At 38.1% G+C, this 22,431-nt stretch overlaps 1 protein-coding gene across 8 annotated transcripts in view; it reads right to left on the bottom strand.

Annotated features, from left to right (window-relative positions):
* Dis3l2 (DIS3 like 3'-5' exoribonuclease 2) overlaps nucleotides 1-22,431 on the bottom strand; it is a 356,506-nt gene that overhangs the window by 273,015 nt on the left and 61,060 nt on the right. For all 8 annotated transcript variants that reach the window (XM_026396261.2, XM_026396260.2, XM_026396266.2 and 5 more), the window contains exon 5: nucleotides 21,122-21,223. In XM_026396261.2, coding sequence (XP_026252046.1) covers nucleotides 21,122-21,223 — 102 coding nt within the window. The remainder of the gene's footprint in view (nucleotides 1-21,121; nucleotides 21,224-22,431) is intronic.

Genomic DNA, 22,431 nt, shown 5'->3' with positions numbered 1-22,431 from the left:
GTACTGAAATATGAAGAGAAGGAAAACAATACGATGAACTTGTTATGGTTAAAAGAGGAGGACAGGGCTGGGGCTGGGGCTCAGTGGGAATGCACTTGCTTGGCATGTGTGAGGCACTAGGTTCAATTCTCAGCACCACATATAAATAAATAAAATAAAGGTCTATAAACAACTTATAATGTGTGTGTGTGTGTGTGTGTGTGTGTGTGTGTTGTATACTAAAGAGAGAGAGAGAGAGAGAGAGAGAGAAGGCCAAGGCTGTGTAATGGTTATTATGGGAGACAAATCTGAAAGGCAGGCAAGGAAGAGAATGAAAGAAGCAGGATGAAGGTCAACTAAATGTCAAATAGAAGAACAGGGAGCAATATTCCAGAAGTCTCTATGTAAGGGACCCAAGGACAATGTCCCCCCCCACACACCAGGGCAGAGTCTTGAGAACAAGGAGGAACCGCATGTCCTTCCTTGTGTCTGGAAGAGTTCATAGAGGCGTCACAGCACTCGGCCCACCGTGTGGCAGGAAAAGAGTGCCCCCATCTGTATATTATTCCCTGAAACCTGACATTTCCACAATGCTCTTTGGCCAAATCATTCTCAGTCCAAATTATTCTCACCCTGAAATGAACAAAAACATTAAAAAAAAAAAAAGCTCTCTATTCTCAGCCTTCGAACCCCAGTTCAAATGTGAACTCCTCTATGCAACCTTCACTAATACCCTCAAAGAGAGTTGGTGCTCATATTACCACGTGTATTTCTGTTACCATCCTGTGAACCTTACCATAATTGTTTCCATCCCCTTCCAACTAACCCACAAGCTCCTTAAGGGCAAAGCCTGGAACCCATTCTGTTTGTATCTTGGGGATCTAGCACAGAGCAGGATGAGTGGAAAGTCAGAAGCCCCTGGGTATCCTTACGCTGCTCCAGGCAGAATCAGGATCAATGTTTCCTAGCCATTTGGGGACATGGTCCTCCATTTAAAAACCTGAGGAAAAGAGCATTAAACTAAAAGTCAAGAATTCTGGATTCTGCCCCTGGTCCTGCCAAAAACACTGAGGCTTCAAACAAGTCATGCACTCTCACATTACCTTAATTTCCCAAATGGCACAATGGAGAAACTCATTTGTCCCTCATTAGACATCTGTAATACATGCACTAAAAATGTGGACAAATTCTCAAATTAAAATTGTTACATAAGAGCAAATTATTTTTTATTATTGTCTCACAGCTTGGTACTTTTATAGCTATCTATTTTGCCAAAAAGCATGCTGTGAAATAAATTGACTATTTACTACTATAACTAAAAGAACAGTTGTTTTTTCTAAAACCCCAAAGGCCCTGTAGTTTACATACCCAAGAGGGGTGAGCGCAGCAAGCATAAAGAATCAAAGATGAATAATGCTATTAATTCACATTGCTCAAACCACTGACTACAGATTCCTTTGATAACAATACACTTTTGTCTAACAAACCTGTAAGACAATTGGCCAGTATGCTTTGAGATGTTTATATTCTGGGTGTCAAAGATTCTTGATGACAGTCTAAATATTCTCTTCCATCTGACCTGTCACCAACAACTGTCATAGATGGGCTACAGACAATAGAGCTTCCCCATTCAGAATGGGAAGCTTGAAATACCTGAATCAATGAAGCCTAAGAGAAATACTTTAGGGACCAATTTTGATAAAAAAAAAAAACCATCATTAGGCAGCCACTGTGAAAACCCTGAGGAGCTCTACAGACCTAGACAAAGGAAACTGTGGTGTCCTCCACATCAAGAACCTTCTGAAAGATAAAGAGGCCCGTACACACACCAAGGCAGTTCCTGAGCAGTCATTTCCCCTACATCACCCCCTTACCAGCAATTCAAAAAATGGGGGCTCCTTTACCAGTGTAGTTCCTTCTCGGTGTCCATGCCAACCTCTGCTCATCAGAGTGTTATTAACAATGGGAAGGCCCAAAATCCAGTCTCTTGGAGGGACTTTATATCTCAGCCACACTGTTTCTCATTCAACTCTCTTCCTACCAACCAGACATTCCTAGCTACTTCTTTCACTTGTCTTCCTGCCCTACATAGAAACCCAAGTCTTCTTACTCACAAGTATGGTTCCTGAACTAACAAGATCAATGTTGCCTGGCAATCTATTAGAAATGCACAACTGCAGGCTCTAGCTTAGCACTACATAGGAGAACTTGCATTTTACCCAAATCCTCTATAGAGTTCCTTCTCCCTCCCTCAGGGTTATCCACTCCCCCATAGTTCAGTAACTGTTATGCCTCTTGAGCAGGGCCCACCTGCCAGGTAGTGGGAAGCAAGAAGGTTCCAGAATCCTCTGATTCATACTCACTACAAAATTTGGCACTTTCAGTACACCTTCCCTTCCACCCCCCCCCCCAAAAAAAAAAAAAAACCTCCAGTGCTAGAGATTGAACCTGGCCCTCAGGGAAGCACTCTATCACTAAACTATATCCCGAGTGCTTTTTTTTTTTTTTTTAACTTGAGACTGGGTCTCCCTAAATTGCCCAGGCTGACTTTCAATTTGTGATCCTCCTGCCTCAGCCTCCAGTGTAGCTGGGAATACAGGTGTATGACATCTTATGCTTGAGCTCTAACACCATGTCTGGGACCAGCAAGAAGCACCCAAGATTCAGAGAATCAGACCATTTTCCTGTTAACTTGAAAGATACAGTTTATTCTGTGGAGTATACTCTGGAGTATTTCTTTCCATGAGACTAGCAGGTGGCAACATTCAGACTAGACCAGTCCAGAGGACACACAGGTCTTTTACATTTTAAGAAGTTTGCTGCTGACAGGAAAGTAAATTTTATACCATAGGGAAATGCAGAAATATTATATGGGAAGCATTATAGATTTTAGCAGATAGGTTCTTCCACCAATAGTCCTTGGTTCTGCCCTCCTTGGACTTGGTTCTTACTCCTTCTTATTCCTGAGGACAGCAGAATCCAAAGAACATCCTCCTCTTTCCTGTTAACTCTTTCCATTTCACTTTCTCTTACCAACCAGTCCAGACAGGTCTGAAGAAGTAAACAAATGTCCTCTATATTTCAACAGAGAGCATGGAGCCTGAAGTCTGACAACCCCATTTCACTAGACCTCTGCTGCCTGAATCCTCAGACTGTATTACACTCCTGTAGGCCAGGCACAGCTGAAATTTGGCAATCATGGTTCATGTCCTTGCAGAGGAGGACATGGGCATCTCCACACCTTTATCACCTGACCTCTAAATGTTGGCCTGCTCAAGAATTGAGTATTCCACCATCTTCCCTTCTTTAGCTGTGGCTCCAGATGATTGCTCATCCACTAATGTTGCTTTGGACACCACACATATGCGGATGACCCTAACTTCCACTTCTCCTTGGAACTCCATACTCTTGTGCAAACATTTTCGTTTTCTTTCAGGTTTTTTTTTTATTATAAATTTGTGAGGTAAAACTAATGTACAATAAACTATATATATTTAAAGTGTACAATGTGATGAGTTCTGACAAATACAATCACTATAATCCCATCAAGATAATGAACTTTCCATCATCCCCAAAAGTTTTCTTGGGACCTCTTGGAATCATGTATCTCCTATTCCCACCTTAGACAACCAGTGATGTGCCTTCTGTTACTATTCATTAGTTTGTGTTTCTAGAGTTTTATATAAAGGGAATCACAGATTGTATTCTTTTATGCCTGTCTTTTTTCACCCATCATAATTATTTTGAGATTCATGATTCATTCATGTTGTGACACATGTCAATCATTCATTTGCTTTTCTTCTCTCTTTCCACAATATTTTTCACATTTAAAGTTTTATACAAAGTGGACCTTAGACCTAAAGGTAAAGATTTCTGAGATTGAAAGCTGGTAAACTACAATATGTAGACCAGATCAAGCAGGCCATCCTTTTTTTCCCCACATTTTTTTTTTTGTTAGTGGTGGTGCATTATAATTGTACATAATGATGGTATATGTGTGTGTGTGAATGATATATATATATCATTTACTGCTACATATTCATACATGCACACAATGTAACAAAATAATTTGGCCAATGTCATTTCCCCAGCACTTTCCCCCTCTCTCCCAACCTCCTACCACCTACTCCCTTTCCTATACTGATCTCGCTTTGATTATCATGATATCCACCCCACATTTCTTTTCCTTTTTTCCTCTCTAACTTCTGCATATGAAAGAAAACTTATAATCCTTGGCCTTCTGAGTCTGGCTTATTTTACTTAACATGATGATATCTAGTTCCATCATTTCCTGCAAATGCCACTATTTCATTTTTCTTTATGGCCAAATAAAATTACATTGTGTATATACACCATATTTTCTTTATCCATCCATCTGTTGATGTACACCTAGACTGGTTCCATAGTTTGGCTATTGCGAAATGTGCTCCTATAAACATGGGCATGATGATTTAAATTCTTTAGGATAAATACTGGGGAGTGGTATGACTGGGTCAAATGGTATCTCCATGCCTAGTCTTTGGCTTAGAATTGCTTTGGCTAGTCTGGGTTTTTTATTCTTCCAAATGAATTTTAGGACTGTGTTTTTTTAGTTTTATGAAGAATGTCATTGGTATTTTGATGGGGATTGCATTGACTATGTATATTGCTTTTGGTAGTATGACCATTTTATCAATATTAATTCTGCCTATCCAGGAATACGGAAGGTCTTTCTATTTTCTAAATACTTCTTTAATTTCTTTCTTCAGTGTACTATAGTTTTCATTTTAGAGGTCTTTCACCTCCCTAGTTAGATTTATTCCTAGAGTTTTGTTTTGTTTCCAGGGGGCAGGGGGGAGGTTTATGTATTTCTGGGTTTTTGTTTGTTTGGTTTTTTGAGGCTATTGTGAACGGAATTACTTTCCTGATTTTTTTTTTCTCAGAGATTCATTGTTGGTATATAGAAAAGCTACTGATTCTTGTATGTTGGTTTTGTTATCTGCTATTTTGCCAAATTTGTTTATCAGTTCTAGCAGTCTTTACTGGTTTTGTTTTTTGTTTGTTTGGTTGGTTGGTTGGTTTTTTTGATCTTCTAGGTATAGAATCTTATTATCTACAAACAGTGATAATGTGACTTCTTTCCTATTTTTATCCCCTTTATTTTCTTCTGTTGCCTAACTACTCTGGTTAAAATTTCTAGGACTATATTAAATAGGAATGGTGAGAGAAGATGTCCTTGTCTTGTTCAGATTTTAAAGAAAATGCTCATTTACTATGAGGTTGGCTTTCAATTTTTCATATATACCTTTATGATTCTGAGGCTTCTATCCCTAATTTCTTCAGTGCTTTTATAATAAATGGGTTCTTAATTTTGTTGAAGGCCTTCTCTGCATCTACTGAACAGATTAAGTGATTTTTGTCCTTAATTCTGCTTATGTGATGAATTACATTTATTGATTTTCATAAACTATCTTTGCATCTCTGGAATAAAATCAACTTGGTCATGGTGTACAATCTTAATATCTGTTGAACAAAATTTGCAAATACTTTATTCAATATTTTTACATTTAAGTTCATCAGGGATATTAGTCTGTAGTTTTCTTCCCTGATATGTCCTTTTCTAGTTTTGGTAGGAGTGTGATACTGGCTTCAGAGAATGAATCTAGAAGTGTTCCATTCCTTTCTGTTTCATGGAATAATTTAAGGATTATTGGCATGAGTTCTTCTTTAAAGGTTTGGTAGAATTCAACTTAGAATCCATCTGGTCCTGGACTTTTCTTTGTTGGAAGTCATTTTATTACTGCTTCTATCTCATTACAAATTATTCATCTGTTTAAGTTTTCTATATCCTGTTGATTCAGTTTTGGCACATCATATCTGTCTAGACATGTATTAATTTCTCCTAAGTTTTCCAAGTTATGGAGTATAAGTTTTCAAAAAGCTCCGAATGATCCACTGGATTTCTGAGATGTCTGTGGTGATTTCTCCTTTTTCATCTCTAATTTTATTAAGTTGGGTTTTCTCTCTTTGTCTTTTTGATTAGTTTGGCTAAGAACTCATCTGTCCTATCTTTTCAAAGAACCAACTCTTGGGCTGGAGATGTGGCTCAAGAGGTAGCACACTCACCTGGCATGCGCCGGGCACTGGGTTCAATCCTCAGCATCACATAAAAATAAAATAAAGATATTGTGTCCACGTAAAACTAAGAATATTAAAAAAAAAAAGAACTAACTCTTCCTTTCATCAATCCTTTGTATCATTTTTTTAAAATTCTCAAGTTCATTGATTTTTGTCTCTGATCTTAATTATTTCCTTCCTTCCATGGGTTTTGCAATTGGCTTGTTCTTTTTCAAGGGCCCTGAAATGCATCAAGAGGTTGTTAATTTGAGATCTTTCTGATTTTCTTACATAGGCACTCAGACTATAAACTTTCCTCTTAGAACTGCCTTCATGGTGTCCCAGAGGTTCTGATATATTATATCACTATTCTCAGTTGCATCTAAGAATTTTTTTAATTTCTCCCTCCATTTCTTCTATCACCCATTCATTATTCAAAAGTATACTATTGTTTAATCTCCATGTGTTTACATAGTTTCCATAGGGTCTTGCTTGATTGATTACTAATTTCATTTCACTATGATCTAATTAAGACACAAGGAATTATATCAATTTTTTTTATATTTGCTAAGAGTTGCTTTGTGGCCTAAAATATGCTCTATTTCAGAGAAGGATGCATGAGCCACTGAGAAGAAAATGCATCCATCTGTTGTTGGATGAAATAGTCTGTAATTGTCTGTTAACTACATTTGATTTATAATATTTTTCAAATACAAAGAGTCTTTATCAAGTTTATGTCTGGATGACCTATCTAATGATGAAAGAAGTGTGTTGAAATCACCCAGTATTGTACTGGGGTCTGAGACTTAATTTTTGTTTATTGAAAATCAAAAGTAGTGTGTCATTCATATATATCATTCATATATATATATTAGTGTTATATCTTCTTCTTGGATTGTTTCCTTTATAGTATGAAGTGATCTTCTTTGACTCTTCTGATTAATTTTAGTGAAATCTGTTTGTCAGATGTAAGAGTAGCTACTCCTGCTTATTTTCGGGTTCCATTTCCATAGTCTATCAAATTCCATCCCTTCACTTTCATCCTGTGACTGTCTGCCTGTAAGATGCATCTCTTGCAAACAACGTATAGTTAGGTCTTGTTTTTAAATACATTCTGCCAGCCTATGTCTTTCAAATGGAGAGCTGAAACCATTCAATGGTTGTTGAGAGCCACAGCCAAAGGGGCCCAGCAAACTTCCAGCTGCCAGCAAACTTCCAGCTGCCGGCTGATGATTGGTTCACAGCGGCCCCAGCAACATCTAGTTGATTGGCTCCTCTGCGGTGATGTTCATTGGGCTGTTTCCCTGCCCTTCAGACTACGGAACTGCTCATTGGGGGACTTCTTTGGCTCCGCCCATGCGACCCAGCCAATCGGCCTCAAGAGCAGGAGGATTGTGGGAGGTGGTGAGGGTTTGTGTGTGTGAGAGGCTTGTGGAAGCCGGTGGTGGCAGTTGGGCTCTAAGGGTTTTTCCTGAGGAGCTGTTTTGTTTGGCGTTTGTAGTTCTAAAAATAAAGTTAGTTTCTTTTGACAAGTGGCTCCTGAATTGTGCCCAGCCAGACTGCGGCATTTGGTGGCCCGTACGGGGAGCAACTGAGGGTAAGTAAACTGCTCGCCCCTGAGGGCAGGCCGAGAGGATGGGTAGCCATTCTAAGATTCCTCTTTTGTTTTGCTTCATTTTTGTTTTAACTTGCCTGTCCCTGGAGATGAGTGAGACGGAAGAAAAACCGCTCACATCTGAGGAAAAACTATTTGCGTCTGAGGAACAGATAGGGAGAAAGGACGGATACACATTTCAGGAGGATAGAAAGGCTGATATAATGAATTATTGTTCCAACTTTATTTCATTCTGTCTCGGTTTTGTTTGCTGTTATCTTGCTGGGTTGTATTATAGTAGAAATAAGGGATCAGCAATTACTAAAAAACAAACCGAAAGACTGTTAAGTAAATTGTTAGAGGAAGGAGGCATCTCAGTAAAATCAAGAACAATCAGGGCATACGTTGATACAATACAAAAATGTAGCCCATGGCTTTTTAAGGAGGAGTTGTTAAATATATCACAATGGAACCATCATGGTGAAGATTTAAAAAGAATAGAAAAGAACAACCCAGGGACTCTGCCAGTTGGCACATTGACATTGTGGGCGAACGTATCTGGTTTGCTTAGTCCAAAGCCTTCAGTTCAGACAAAGGTAGAGGAAGGAGAAGACATATTGATTCAAGTAAAAGAGAAGGTTTCTCAAGTTAGTCAGAAAGAGGAAAAGATTAAAGTACAAGAGAAGGTCTTTCGAGCTAGTGAGACAGAGGAAGGAAGTTTAGAGCAGAAAAAGCCATCAGGGGAAAAGTTACAACAGGAAACTGCTAATAACACCTTTCTATCAGAGAGCGAAAGTCTCCAACAAACAGCACCACCTCTACAGGAGACTGCTACTAACAGTATTCTATCACCAGAGGGCATAAGTGTCCAATCAACAGCACCACCTCCATATGCTAGGAGACTCCCAACCCCTGCAGTTGATAGTTGGGATCCTGAGACAGGATCTCAAGTATGCCCCGTATTTGAGGTAGGAGGGCAGCGAATTTACCAGGGTTTAAATTTCAAATCAGTGAAGGAGCTAAAAGAGGCTCTAACAACCTATGCTCCTCAAGCACCCTTCACTGTAAGCTTGGTCAAATCCATTACCAACTTAAACATGACACCAGCAGATTGGGCTAATATTTGTAAAGCTGTGTTAACTGGAGGACAATACCTGTTATGGAAGGTTGCCAATGAGGAATTTTGCAAGGAGACGGCTAGGCGAAATGCAGCAGCTGTTTATCCTCAGAGAAATCTAGATATGTTGTTAGGAAAGGGACCTTATGAGGATCGGCAGCAACAACTTGCATATGATCCTGGTGTATATTTACAAATTGCTGTAGATGCAGTTAAGGCATGGAAGACTTTACAAGGACATGGAGGTTTACAAGGTCAATTATCTAAGATAATACAAGGAGCTAATGTACCTTATGCTGAATTTGTAGATAGGCTTATTCAAACAGCTACCAGAGTTTTTGGGAATACAGAACAAGCAATGCCATTAATAAAACAACTGGCTTATGACCAAGCAAATCGTTGGTGCAGAGATATCATTAGACCATGGAAACAGGAAGATTTAAACACATATATTAAATTATGTAGAGACATTAATGAACAAGGGCAAATTGTGGCAGCTGCAGTAAAACAGGCTTTAGATGCCAGAGACATTAATGAACAAGGGCAAATTGTGGCAGCTGCAGTAAAACAGGCTTTAGATGCCAGAGACATTAATGAACAAGGGCAAATTGTGGCAGCTGCAGTAAAACAGGCTTTAGATTCCAGGCCAAGAACATGCTACAATTGTGAACAAACAGGACATTTTAAAAGGAATTGCCCCATAGGAGGAGGGTTTAACAAAACTAGGTATCAAAGGAGTAGAATACCGGGTATTTGCCCATGATGCCGTAGAGGGAGACATTGGGCTAATGAATGCCGTTCTCAAACCACCATAGAGGGTACTCCATTATCAAAAAACGAACAAGGACAAGGTGTTTATCCACAATATCGTGGACAAAGGCATCGGGCTCCATTGCCAAAAAATGGACAGGGGGCCCCAATGCTCCGGGGCCCCAAACCACAAATATACGGAGCACTGGAGGAAACCAGCAACCCCAGCAACCCCATCAGGGTAGTGCCCAGGACATCAGATCCCTCATCAGACAAACCAGAGGGAGCGCAGGGTTGGACATCTGCGCCTCCGCCAGATCAGTACTAACTCCAGAGATGGGAGTTCAAATCATTCCCACAGGGGTGAAGGGACCTCTTCCCAAAGGAACAGTAGGCTTATTATTGGGACGCAGCTCTTCTACTCTAAAAGGACTTTTAATAAGTCCTGGGGTAATTGATCCCGATTATGAAGGTGAAATAAAAATTATAGCCAGTTCTCCAAAGGGTATATCAGTAATTTCACCAGGAGATAGAATAGCACAGTTACTAATAATACCAAGCCTACATAATAAATTTTCCAGTCATGCTGCAGAAAGAGGTTCCAAGGGATTAGGCTCCACAGGTGTAGAATGGGCTATGCTTTCTTTAAATTTAGATTCTCGCCCCATGCTAAAACTAAATATTCAAGGACATGAATTTAATGGGCTTCTGGATACAGGTGCAGACCTTAGCATCATCTCTCGTCAAGAATGGCCAAAACATTGGCCATTACAACAAGCCACTCAAACGCTTCGAGGCCTAGGAGTGGTGACTAATCCCGATAGAAGTGCAATGGTATTAGATTGGAAGGATCCTGAAGGATGTGAAGGAACTATATATACAGCCATATGTATTGGATCATCTTCCTGTAAATTTATGGGGACGAGATGTCTTAGATCAATTAGGTTTGACATTAATAAATAATATCAATCAAAATGCACCCACTATTATGGCTAGACAAGGTTTTAGGAAAGGAAAAAGATTAGAAAAACAAGAACAAGGTATAGCAGCACCAATACAAATAAATCAAGGAACAGACAGACATGGGTTGGATTTTCACAAAGGGCCACGGAGAAAATAAAAATTACATGGAAATCAGAAAGACCAGTATGGGTTCCTCAGTGGCCCTTGACTAAAGAAAAGATACAAGTAGCCCATGATCTGGTCAAACAACAATTAGTGGAAGGACATATACAACCTTCTGTATCTCCCCATAATACTCCCATTTTTGTCATCAAAAAGAAATCTGGTAAATGGAGATTATTGCAAGATTTAAGAGCCATTAATAATGAAATGGTCATTATGGGACCTGCTCAATCGGGGATTCCTCAATTGTCTGCTTTGCCAAAAACTTGGTATGTTTTAGTTATAGATATTAAAGATTGTTTTTTTTCAATTCCAATTCATCCTGAGGATAGTCCACGTTTTGCATTTACTATCCCTGCACTAAATCATGAAGGTCCTGATCAGAGATATGAATGGAAAGTACTCCCTCAAGGGATGGCTAACAGCCCAACTATGTGTCAAATTTATGTTAACAAACTAATCCAGCCACTTAGAAATCAAAATTCTGAGCTACAAATATTTCACTATATGGATGATATATTATTAGCACACAAAGCTAAAAACACATTGCTAGAATGTTATGCCACACTTACAAACTTATTAAAAAATTGTAATCTAGAGATAGCAATAGATAAAGTACAATTAAATTTTCCAATTAATTATTTGGGAGTTCTATTATCCTCAACCATGGTCCGTCCACCAAAAATTCAAATACGAGTAGATCAACTCAAATCACTTAATGACTTTCAAAAGTTATTGGGAGACATAAATTGGATAAGGCCTTATCTAGGTATTCCAACAGGAGAATTGGGACCTTTATTTGATATCCTAAAAGGTCCATCAGATCCAAATTCACCCCGTATCTTAAAGCCTGAAGCAAGAAAGGCATTAAAAATTATTGAAACATATATGGAAAATATGTATTTGGATAGAATTGATATAAGTTTGCCTTTATTATTTATTGTACTACCAACAAAAAATATTCCTACAGGAGTATTTTGGCAAGAAGGTCCATTATTATGGATACATTTATCTTATTCTCCTAACACTATTCTTACTAGGTATCCTGAGGCTGTAGGACAATTAATACTCAAAGGAATAAAAACAGCAAAGGCAGTGTTTGGAATTTCTCCTAATAAAATTATTACTCCATATACTATGAATCAAATTGATGAATTAGCTAATGAGTTAAATACTTGGGCAATAATCATGTGCAAATCTAATGTTTCATTTGATAACCACTTACCATCTAATCCTTTATTGTCTTTTTGGTCATTGCATCCTGTAATTTTTCCAAAAATGACAAGAAAAACACCTATCATGAATGCTCCAAATATATTCACTGATGGGTCAAATAATGGTACAGCAGCAATAGTTACACCTGATCGAACTTTTACATTTTTAGTACCCAAACAATCAGCTCAAAAGGTAGAGCTTAATGCAGTATCACAAGCTTTTGTGATGTTTAAAGATTCTGTATTTAATTTATTTTCTGATAGTCAGTATATATTTAATGCTATAGTACCCCTTGAAGATACTGGTAGGATTTCGCCTTCTTCTACTGTTTTCTCTTTGTTTTCCACTATACAAAGTTTAATCTGGGACAGAAAAGATCCATTCTTTATAGGACATATCAGGGCACATACAGGATTGCCTGGAGCCCTTAGTTTGGGCAATGATTTAGCAGATAAAACTACACATGACGTACATATTTTCTCTATACTAGAAGAAGCTATAAATTTTCATAAAAGGTTCCATGTCAATGCTAATACTTTACAAAAGCGTTTTAAAATAACTAAGGAACAAGCTAGACAAATAATAAAACAATGTCAAAATTGTGTGACCTTTTTACCACAAGTTAATCTTGGAGTCAATCCTAGAGGACTGATACCTAACCATATTTGGCAGATGGACGTCACACACTTGCCAGAATTTGGAAAATTAAAATATTTGCATGTTACAGTTGATACTTCTTCTGGATTTTTGATGGGCTCCCTTCATGCCGGAGAAAAAACTAAAGATGTTATAGCTCATTGCTTACAAAATTTTGCCACTGTGGGCATTCCAAAACAGTTAAAAACAGATAATGCCCCTGGTTATACGTCTACTTCTTTTAAACAATTTTGCTCATCATTTGGCATTACTCATATAACAGGAATCCCATACAATCCACAGGGACAAGGCATAGTTGAAAGAGCTCATCAAACTATTAAAATGTACTTATTAAAGCAAAAAGACGGAATTGGGAAGGGGTATATATTCACCAAAGATAAACTTAAAATAACCCTTTTTACTCTAAACTTTTTAAATTTGGATTCATCAGGACTTAGTGCTGCAGAAAGGCATATGTGTCCAAAAAATGTACATAAGCCCAAGGTACTTTGGAAAGATATTCTAACAGGACAATGGAAAGGTCCTGACCCAGTGATTGGGGGCCTGTTTGTATGTTTCCACAGGAAGAACAGCAGCCGATTTGGATTCCGGAGAGATTAACTAAAATCCTGACCCAGTGATTGTCTGGAGTCGGGGGTCTGTTTGTGTTTCCACAGGGAGAACAGCAGCCAATTTGGATTCCAGAGAGATTAACTACAGGGAATTCTACAGACCAAAAAGAAGATGATTTGGCTCAAATCAATAACAGCTGATATCCAAAACTCCAATTTGGCTATCCTTACATCTGCGACAGAACCAGGATACTTTTTTCAATATCTGTTTTATTATTGCCCTTTCCCATATCATGAAGTTCTATTTTGTTTTTTGAGCTCATACAGACCTAGGTTAATGTTTTGCTGATCAGTTCTATTTTTTTTTTAACTATAGAGTTTTTAAACATTGCAATGGAGATTTCACCTGTAAAAAGTTATAAGGCCTTTACTATTATGTTATGTGTTGTATGTATTATATTATGTGTGCACACTTGTGTTTTGTGTTATATGTTTGAATGTACGTATGTCCATATATCATATATGATGAGCACTCATGAAAAAATGGATCCAAAAATTTTTTTTTTATTCACGTGATTTAAATGGTTTAATTTAAATTGGGTAAATAACTGTTAAGAATTGTTTTAATATGTAAACAAAAAAGGAGGTTAACAGATCTGTTTGTTTACTTTCACCTATCCTTTTCATTATATTTAATAATTCTCTTGAAGATAATGTAAATTGTTAAGAAAATTGTTTTCTTTTAGTGCCTTCTGGAATGTTACACAATTATTAATATTAACCATTGTTGCCAAAATTGCTATCTTCATCCCAGTGCCGGTGAAGATAATGTAAATTGTTAAGAAAATTGTTTTCTTTTAGTGCCTTCTGGAATGTTACACAATTTTTTCTTTAGCCATTATTGCCAGAATTCCTATCTTCATCCCTGTGCCGGTGAAGACAAAGATAAAACTAATCTACAGTTTCTGCAATAGCCATCACTGAACCGCTTACAGAACTTGCCTAAACTATGTATCACTTGTCTGCATTGTGAACTCACTTGTATGCATTGTGAACTATCTGTTGGTGCAGCGACTTGTGGTAGTGTTGGGGTATTTTAGATGATGATGTCATCGGTGGTACAATTTTCCCAAAAGGAGCCGTCAATTGGCTTGGTATATCTTCCTCCCTTCTGTTTGTCATGATCGTTCAGCTAAAATTTGGGGGCCAACAGAGGTGAGGCAAAGAACCTCACCCCCCCCCCGCTGGTACCTCTCCACAGGTGTGGCTGTATACTGGACTGGTAGTCAATGACGGGTAAGATCCAATTACAATGGTACCAACCTAAGACAGGAGGCTGACGCCCTGATGTCAGCTCATCCGAAGACAGGTAAGGACCATATGTAGTATTGGACAACCTAAGGCAGGCACGGTCCCTAAGCCACATGCTTGTTGTTTAAACAGAGAGGGGGAGATGTTGAGAGCCACAGCCAAAGGGGCCCAGCAAACTTCCAGCTGCCAGCAAACTTCCAGCTGCCGGCTGATGATTGGCTCACAGCGGCCCCAGCAACATCTAGCTGATTGGCTCCTCTGCGGTGCTGTTCATTGGGCTGTTTCCCTGCCCTTCAGACTGCCAGCTGATGATTGACTCACAGCGGCCCCAGCAACATCTAGCTGATTGGCTCCTCTGCGGTGGTGTTCATTGGGCTGTTTCCCTGCCCTTCAGACTACGGAACTGCTCATTGGGGGACTTCTTTGGCTCCACCCATGGGACCCAGCCAATCGGCCTCAAGAGCAGGAGGATTGTGGGAGGTGGTGAGGGTTTGTGTGTGTGAGAGGCTTGTGGAAGCCGGTGGTGGCAGTTGGGCTCTAAGGGTTTTTCCTGAGGAGCTGTTTTGTTTGGCGTTTGTAGTTCTAAAAATAAAGTTAGTTTCTTTTGACAAGTGGCTCCTGAATTGTGCCCAGCCAGACTGCGGCAAATGGTGTTACAGAGATGTTTACTAATTCAATGTTATTGTAGAGGTGTTTACTAATTTCTGCCATTTTGATTTACTAATAATGTTTTCTATCACTTGCTTATTCTTCAAATAAGATTTGTTAATTTGTGAGCTCTGTGGTTTTTTATTTCTTCTGTATGCAGCATTTCTTTAAGTAAGCTCTGTAGTGCTGGTTTATTAGTCATGGATTCTTTTAATTTCTGCTTATCATGGAAGGTTTTCATTTCCTATTCAATTTTCAAGGACAGTTTTGCTAGATATAGCAGTATTTGTTGACAGGTTTTTTCATGAATTGGAACACATTATTCCAAGTCCTTTTAGCGTTTGTGCTGAGAAATCTGAAGTGATTCTGATAAGCTTGTCTCTATATATTATCTGACATTTTTCTCCTGAGGCTTTTAAAACAAGTGTACCTTTGTTCTGTATGTTGGGCATTTTCATTATAAAGTGTCATGGTGAGGTTCTTTTGTGATCTTGTCTATTTGGGATTCTATATTTGGGTGCCCATCTCATTCTGAAAGTTTGGAAATTTTTTCTCTTTATTATTTCCCTAAAGAGTTTATCCAGCCCATTAGCCTGCATCTCACAACCTTCTTCAATTCCAATGATTCTTAAATTTGATGTCTAGTGTTGACCCAGAGTTCTTGTATATTCTGATCATGGTTACTTATTTTTTTCTTTAAACCTATTTAAATGTGAAAGCTTTGTCTTCCAGCTCTGAGATTCAGTATGGTTTACTCTATTAGAAAGATTTTCAACTGAAGATTTTATTTGTTGTGTGTTTTATATCTAAGATTTCTGTTTGGTTCTTTTTCAATATTTCTATCTCCTATTGAATCTCTCATTCATTACCTATACTGACTTCCTTATTAAGTCATTAATTCATTCAGTTGTTTTCTGTGTTCTCTTGGAATTCATTGATCATTTTTATAATGATTTTTTTGAATTCTTTGTGTGAATTTCATCTACTTCAATATCTTTGGGGTCAGCTGCTGGTGAATTTTTAGGAGGTGTCGTATTACCTTGTTTTTTCATATTTCTTTCATTCCTGTGTTAGGTTTTGTTCATCTGTTGGGAGGGATTCTTTCCACTTTTTTTATTGGTGCATTATAATTATACATAATGATGGGATTTGTTATTAACAATATAATGATATCATTTGGTCAATATCATTCCCTATCATTTACTTTTTACTGCTAAGCTGTATTACCTTTTAATGGGATATACCAAATTTAGAGAAGACTGATGCCAAACTGTTTTCCAAAGTGACTGTACCATTTTTCTTATCAGAAGTATATGTGAGTTCCAGGAGCTCAATATCCTTGGCAACATTGGGTATGGTCAGTCTTTTTAACTCTAGTTATTCTAATGGTCTATAGTGGTGTCATGGTTTTGTTGGCAACAGAGGGGTTTTTTGTTTTGGTGTTTTTGGTTGGGGGGGGACGGTGATTATTGTTGTGGTTTGCTTTTTGAAGAACCTAGGAATTAAACCCACTGAGCTACATCCCCAGTCTTTTTCATTTTATTTTGAGACAGGGTTTAAGTTACCCAGACTGGTCTTGAATTTGTAATGCCTCAGGCTCCTGAGTAACTGGGGATTATAAGTGTGTGCCACCACATATAGCAGTATCATATGCTTTTAATTTGTATTTCTTTAATGACTATGCTGAATGTCTTCAAATGTTTATTTGCCAACGTATATCTTCTTTAGTGAAGAAGTTGTTGAAATATTTTAATGCTTTTGGTAACTGTTATTGTTGAGTTAGAAGATTTCTTTGTATTCTAGATAAATGTCATTAAATAAAGGACATTTTCTCTTCAAATCTGTGGCCTGTCTTAATTTTTTGTCTATTGAGCAAAAATTTATGATTTGATGAAGTCAAGTTAATTGATGTCTTTTCCTTTTTGTTTCTACATAGCAAATCCTATGGTCTGAGAATTAAAACCTCTTTACTTTCTTTTTCTCAAGCAATATCTTTGTTTTTTTCTATTGCCCTTTTGTACTGGCTAGGATCTCCAGTGCAATGCTGAATAAAACAGATGAGAAAGGACATTCTTACTTCAATTTCAGAGGAATGAGCTCTTTAACCTTTGAGATGTCTGTTCTAAATATCTCTTACGTGTTCTCCATCAGGTTGAGGAACTTACTTTTTTTTTTTTTTTTAAGAGAGAGAGAATTTTTTAGTTTTTGGCAGACACAACATCCTTGTTTGTATGTGGTGCTGAGGATTGAACCCGGGCCGCATGCATGCCAGGCGAGCGCGCTACCACTTGAGCCACATCCCCAGCCCCAGAGGAACTTACTTTCTATTCCTACTTGATGTGAGTTTTTATCATGAATGGCTATAGAATTTCATCAAATGCATTTTCTGAATTACTGAATATTTGACTGAGTATGGTATCAAATTTAGTCTGTTAAGATGATGAATTATAATGATTACTTTTCAAATATTAAGACAACCTTACATTCCTGGATAAGCCCCAGTTGTACACGCTGTATTATGCTTGCTGGATTCTATTTGCTAATATCTTGTTGAGTATTTTTGCAATGGTGTTTATGAGAAGAAACACTGGTCTACAGCTTTCCTTTCTTATAATGTCCTTTCCTGGTTTTGGTATTACATCAATGCTCATGTCATCAAATGAGTTGGGAAATGCTTCCTTCTCTCACATTTTTCTAAGTGTGTATGTAAAAGCAAGATTAGTTCTTCTTTGAACGTTTAGTAGAATCCACAAGTCAGTCAAATAATCTAGGCTTCTATATTTTCTCAATAACACATCTAAAAACAAAAAACAAACTTACTATGGCCAGGTAAAACTAATAATTTTTACACCACAACGTGTTTTTTCTCACAGTATTCCATTTCAATTAATCACATCATTTCACCCATTTTAAACTTAAACTCGAAACTTAGCAGTTGTCTCTGATTTCACTCTTTCATTTACCCTCTGCCTCAAATCCATCCTCAATTCCTAATGGCTCTACTTTCAAAATATATTCCTCCTTCTCTCCATCTTAACTGTTGGGTTTCCCAGTTCAGGCTTCCTAATTGGCCATCCCAATATATGACTGTCCCCACTACAGTCTACTCTTTTGGCTTAAAGCCCTCATCTGGACTTTAATTTCTTCCACCTTTAGATATTAACTGCAAAACAGAAAAACAACAAGCTGAATGTACTGACTATGGAAATGCTACCTATTTTTACAAACTCTTTATTGCATAACTAGATCCAAGACCTGGGAAGTCATAAAATTATACATCTAGAAAAAAATATAACTTTGTTGTATTGAATCTTAAAGGAGGTACAAATTCTTATCCAGGAAGCAACAGCACCAAGAATAGCCAAGTACCAAACTTGTTCTTCCAGATCTAAACAACAACAATCACCTTACACCCAACCTGGTCCCAAATTTTGGTGAGCTACCTATCCCATCTCCTTAGGCTTCCTGCTCAAACTGAGAGCACTCCTGACAATATCAGAAAAGGCTACACTTGCTGGTCTTATCAACAAGGTAGGTAAGGAACAGGGAAATAATGCAGCAGACTTATTCACTCATGATGATTTATTTCAGACATCTCCTGCGCAGGACCAAGAGCAGGAAAGATGCCCAGCAACTTGGTCTTGCTGTTTTAGCTACATCATCCACTTCTGAAAAACTCAACTGATAGTCTACCATACGCTCTCCCTTCCTGCTGTCTCACCAATCGACACTTCATTTCATACTCTGGCCTGCTCTAGACAAACTGCTATGGCCTGAGTGTCTGTCCCCTCCAAAATTCATATTGAAACATAATTACAAAAGTTATCTGTTAATGGTATGTACAGGTCATGTCCTCAGGAGGCAATCAGATAAAGTAATGAAGATGGGACCACCTAACTGCATTAGTAGCTTTACCAAAAGATTAACCCAAGTAAGTAAATTTGTTCAGTCTCACCATGAGCCACTTGGGACTCCACAGAGTCCCCACCAGCAATAAGTCTTTCACCAGAAACAGTCCCTCAACCACAGATTTCCCAGCCTCCAGAACTGTAAAAAATAAATGTCTTTTCTTTATAAAATTACCTAACTGTGGTATTCAGTTACAGCAAAGGAAAACAGACTACGACACCCACCCAACCTACTAAGTACTCCCTTCCTAGTCTACCATTGTCATTCCTTATGTCAAATGAAGCCACTATTTCTCTTGTTATTTCTTTGGCACTTCTTCATTATCATGTTACTTCTTTATTCACTAAATTACCTCTAGAACTGCATCCTTTGGTTTAACCAGGCCCTAAATGCTCCTCTTTGGTGGACCTAGACAACATTAGCAAGGTTGATGCTTTTCAGAAAACAAGTAGTGACCAAGTCAACCTATGTTCCCAGGACCTGGAGCCAACCTTTAGTTGCACTATCAGGAATCAAGGAAGGGGACTATTCCCATACTAAGCAACAACTGGGAGTGGGAGGTGGACCTCAACTAGATTAGGAAAATTCACTCCCATATAAAACCCTGCTTGTAACTTCACACTAATTAAAATTATAATTAAATTCATATGTGTGACTAGTATATCTCTCCCTACCTGCACTCTCCACTAAACTGTAAACTCTAGGAATGCAAGAACTATATCTAACCTGATCATTAGTAAAATTCCTACACCCTAGAAATACCTGGCACACAGCTATAATCAATTAGCTCCACTGGGTAAAAAAAAGCAGTTAATTTATGACTCAATAAAGCTCTATTATAAGGTAGTACTCTTGTGGTACATATTACATCTTTTCTGGAAAAGCTTATAATAAGATCTAATATTTCTTGAGTTCCTGCCATTCTAAGATTTTTTTAAGAACTCCTTTGTTTTTTACATGTAGCCTCAATTAATCCTCATGAGAAATTTATGGAGTAGGTACTATGATTATTCCCATTTTATAAATGCAGCATTTAAGACAGAGAGGTTGCATAATTCGTCAGCGGTTATATAGAGAAATGACAGAGATGAGATTCAGACCCAGGTAGCCTCACCTAAAAGCCCACACTTCTCATCACTACAGTATATCTCCCCTTCCTGAAAAGAATCCAAATTCCTAAATACCAATGAATTAAGCCAAAATTAAACAAATGACATGAAGATAAATTCGGACTTATACACACATAAAAGTCACCAGTTCCACATGACAATTTGAAAAAAAAAAAAAAACTGATTCTTTCCAATGTCTGGCTCTTACAGTTATTTAAACCAACAGTCAAAACTAAAATCACTCTTACTTTTGAAATGACATGCACTAATGGGAGACTGAAACCCAAAACATTCTCATATTAAAAATGTTTTCTTCTGTCACTAAATTCCTATTATGTAAAAATGCATAAAGACAATCTTTATCTGCCAGGGATGCCAAATCACCAAACTGGGCCTAACAGATATGACATGTATTGCCCAGATTTTCCAGTACAGGAAGCATGTAATTGGTATATTCCAATTACAATATACCATCTCCATGGTTTTTTTTTTTAAGAGAGAGTGAGAGAGGGGAGAGAGAGAGAGAGAGAGAGAGAGAGAATTTTTAATATTTTATTTTTTAGTTCTCGGCAGACACAACATCTTTGTTGGTATGTGGTGCTGAGGATCGAACCCGGGCCGCACGCATGCCAGGCGAGCGTGCTACCGCTTGAGCCACATCCCCAGCCCCATCTCCATGGTTTTGTCTTTCCAGATCTTGCAACATAGGTGTAGGGAAATAACATGTTTCAAGTTTGACTGGATCCTGCAAGCTTTTCTTCTAACCAAAAAAAAAAAAAAAAAAATACCAGAAACCAATGCAAGGCTTTGTGATAGGGAAGACTGACTGGAAACCAATGTGACAGGGAAGACTGACTGGAGAGTGAGCAACAAGAAAATTCAAACTATTAGATTTCTGCCCAGCAGCTGCCTATTAAGTCCTGAACACTCTATAGCATCTTTCAGAGGCTTGGAAACTGAGAGGTCTGTGACTCCCCTGGTTTTTGATGCTGCACTGGTGTTCCATGCAATGCAAAAGGCCCTAAGAAAAATATCTCTAATAAAAGAAAATTTAACTCACCTTCCACTGCTCCTCCGGAAGCAGTTTCACAACCACCAGATCCCCATTCAAAGCTCTATTACGAGCAACAACTCCATCGATAAAAATGTCTCGATCACCATCCTAAGTTGAAGACAGAAATAAAGGCACAGTCATCTCACCAGGGCTTGGAGCTAAAAGGATTTCTTTGGTTGAAGAATGTTAGACTCCATAATCTTTCCACTAACTTAATAGAAACACTAGTTCATAGCCATACACATATATAAGGGGAATTTAGTATCTTTCATTCTTCTAGAAACTCATACTAGCTGTGTCTTTTCAGAGGATAAGAAGTCAAATGCTGATTTTTCTTATAGAAGGTGACAATAAATGGGTCTAGAAAGTCACCACTCAAATTTTTCTATGAGACACTGGATACAGATAAAAGTCAACACTTAAAGGGCAGACGGTGACTACTATAAACTTTGTAGTTAGCTAAAAGTGACATTTCAAAATCACCATGCAAAAGGAGGGGGAGGTTTAGTTGCTCAGCATTTTTATAGTTTCTAATTACAAACCATCAGATATCTCTTAAAATAGATTTTCTGTTCAATTTCCAATCTAACTAGAGGTTGGCAGCTGTGGCCTCCGATCTACCAAACCTGACCCCACCCTACTCCTTGAGCAACAGCTACCGTGTTAAGAGACAAGGAATTATTGCAGCTGACCTCATGATGAGCTTCGCCGGAAATAAAGAGACACTAGGAAATAGAGAGTGAACAAGTCAAGTGTCGCCCATCACCATCCTGCTGCCTTCTGCAATTTACAGAGTGACATGATCCTGTCGTCCTCCCTGGAATGAAGAAAGCTATTTGGAGGTCACCCTAACCTATTCTCATGTGTCAAAACATATGCATGAAATCCCTCTTTCATAAGCAGCTTATAATCACCCCTTGGCAGCTCAGAGATATAAATGCTAGGATGATGGTAGTGTCATCTTCCTATCCCAAGAAACCAAGGAAAGAAGGGCTGGGTTAAACCCCAGATAACACACAAACCTCCAACTATTCCACACTACTTGGCTCTGCCTTAATTCATTCAGAAGCTTGTATCTATTGCCAAATCTCTTATTATAAAGATACTAAACTTGGGAGCTATTCAATATTAATGTTTGAATAATCTCTCTTAACTAACTTTTAAGGCCAAAAAGTTCAGCTCTGTATTTTGATGCCAGAAGACTTGTCCTATCCATCAGAAAAAAAAATTTTTTTAAATGGATGCTAAGCATCCACAGAGGAAATATAATGGGATCTGGGGTAATCTAAACACTCAGGAGAGAGTATGAAGAAGGA

Source organism: Urocitellus parryii, chromosome 1 (assembly GCF_045843805.1).
Source record: "Urocitellus parryii isolate mUroPar1 chromosome 1, mUroPar1.hap1, whole genome shotgun sequence".
Classification (NCBI taxonomy): Eukaryota; Metazoa; Chordata; class Mammalia; order Rodentia; family Sciuridae; genus Urocitellus; species Urocitellus parryii.
This window is presented reverse-complemented; position numbering and strand designations above follow the sequence as displayed.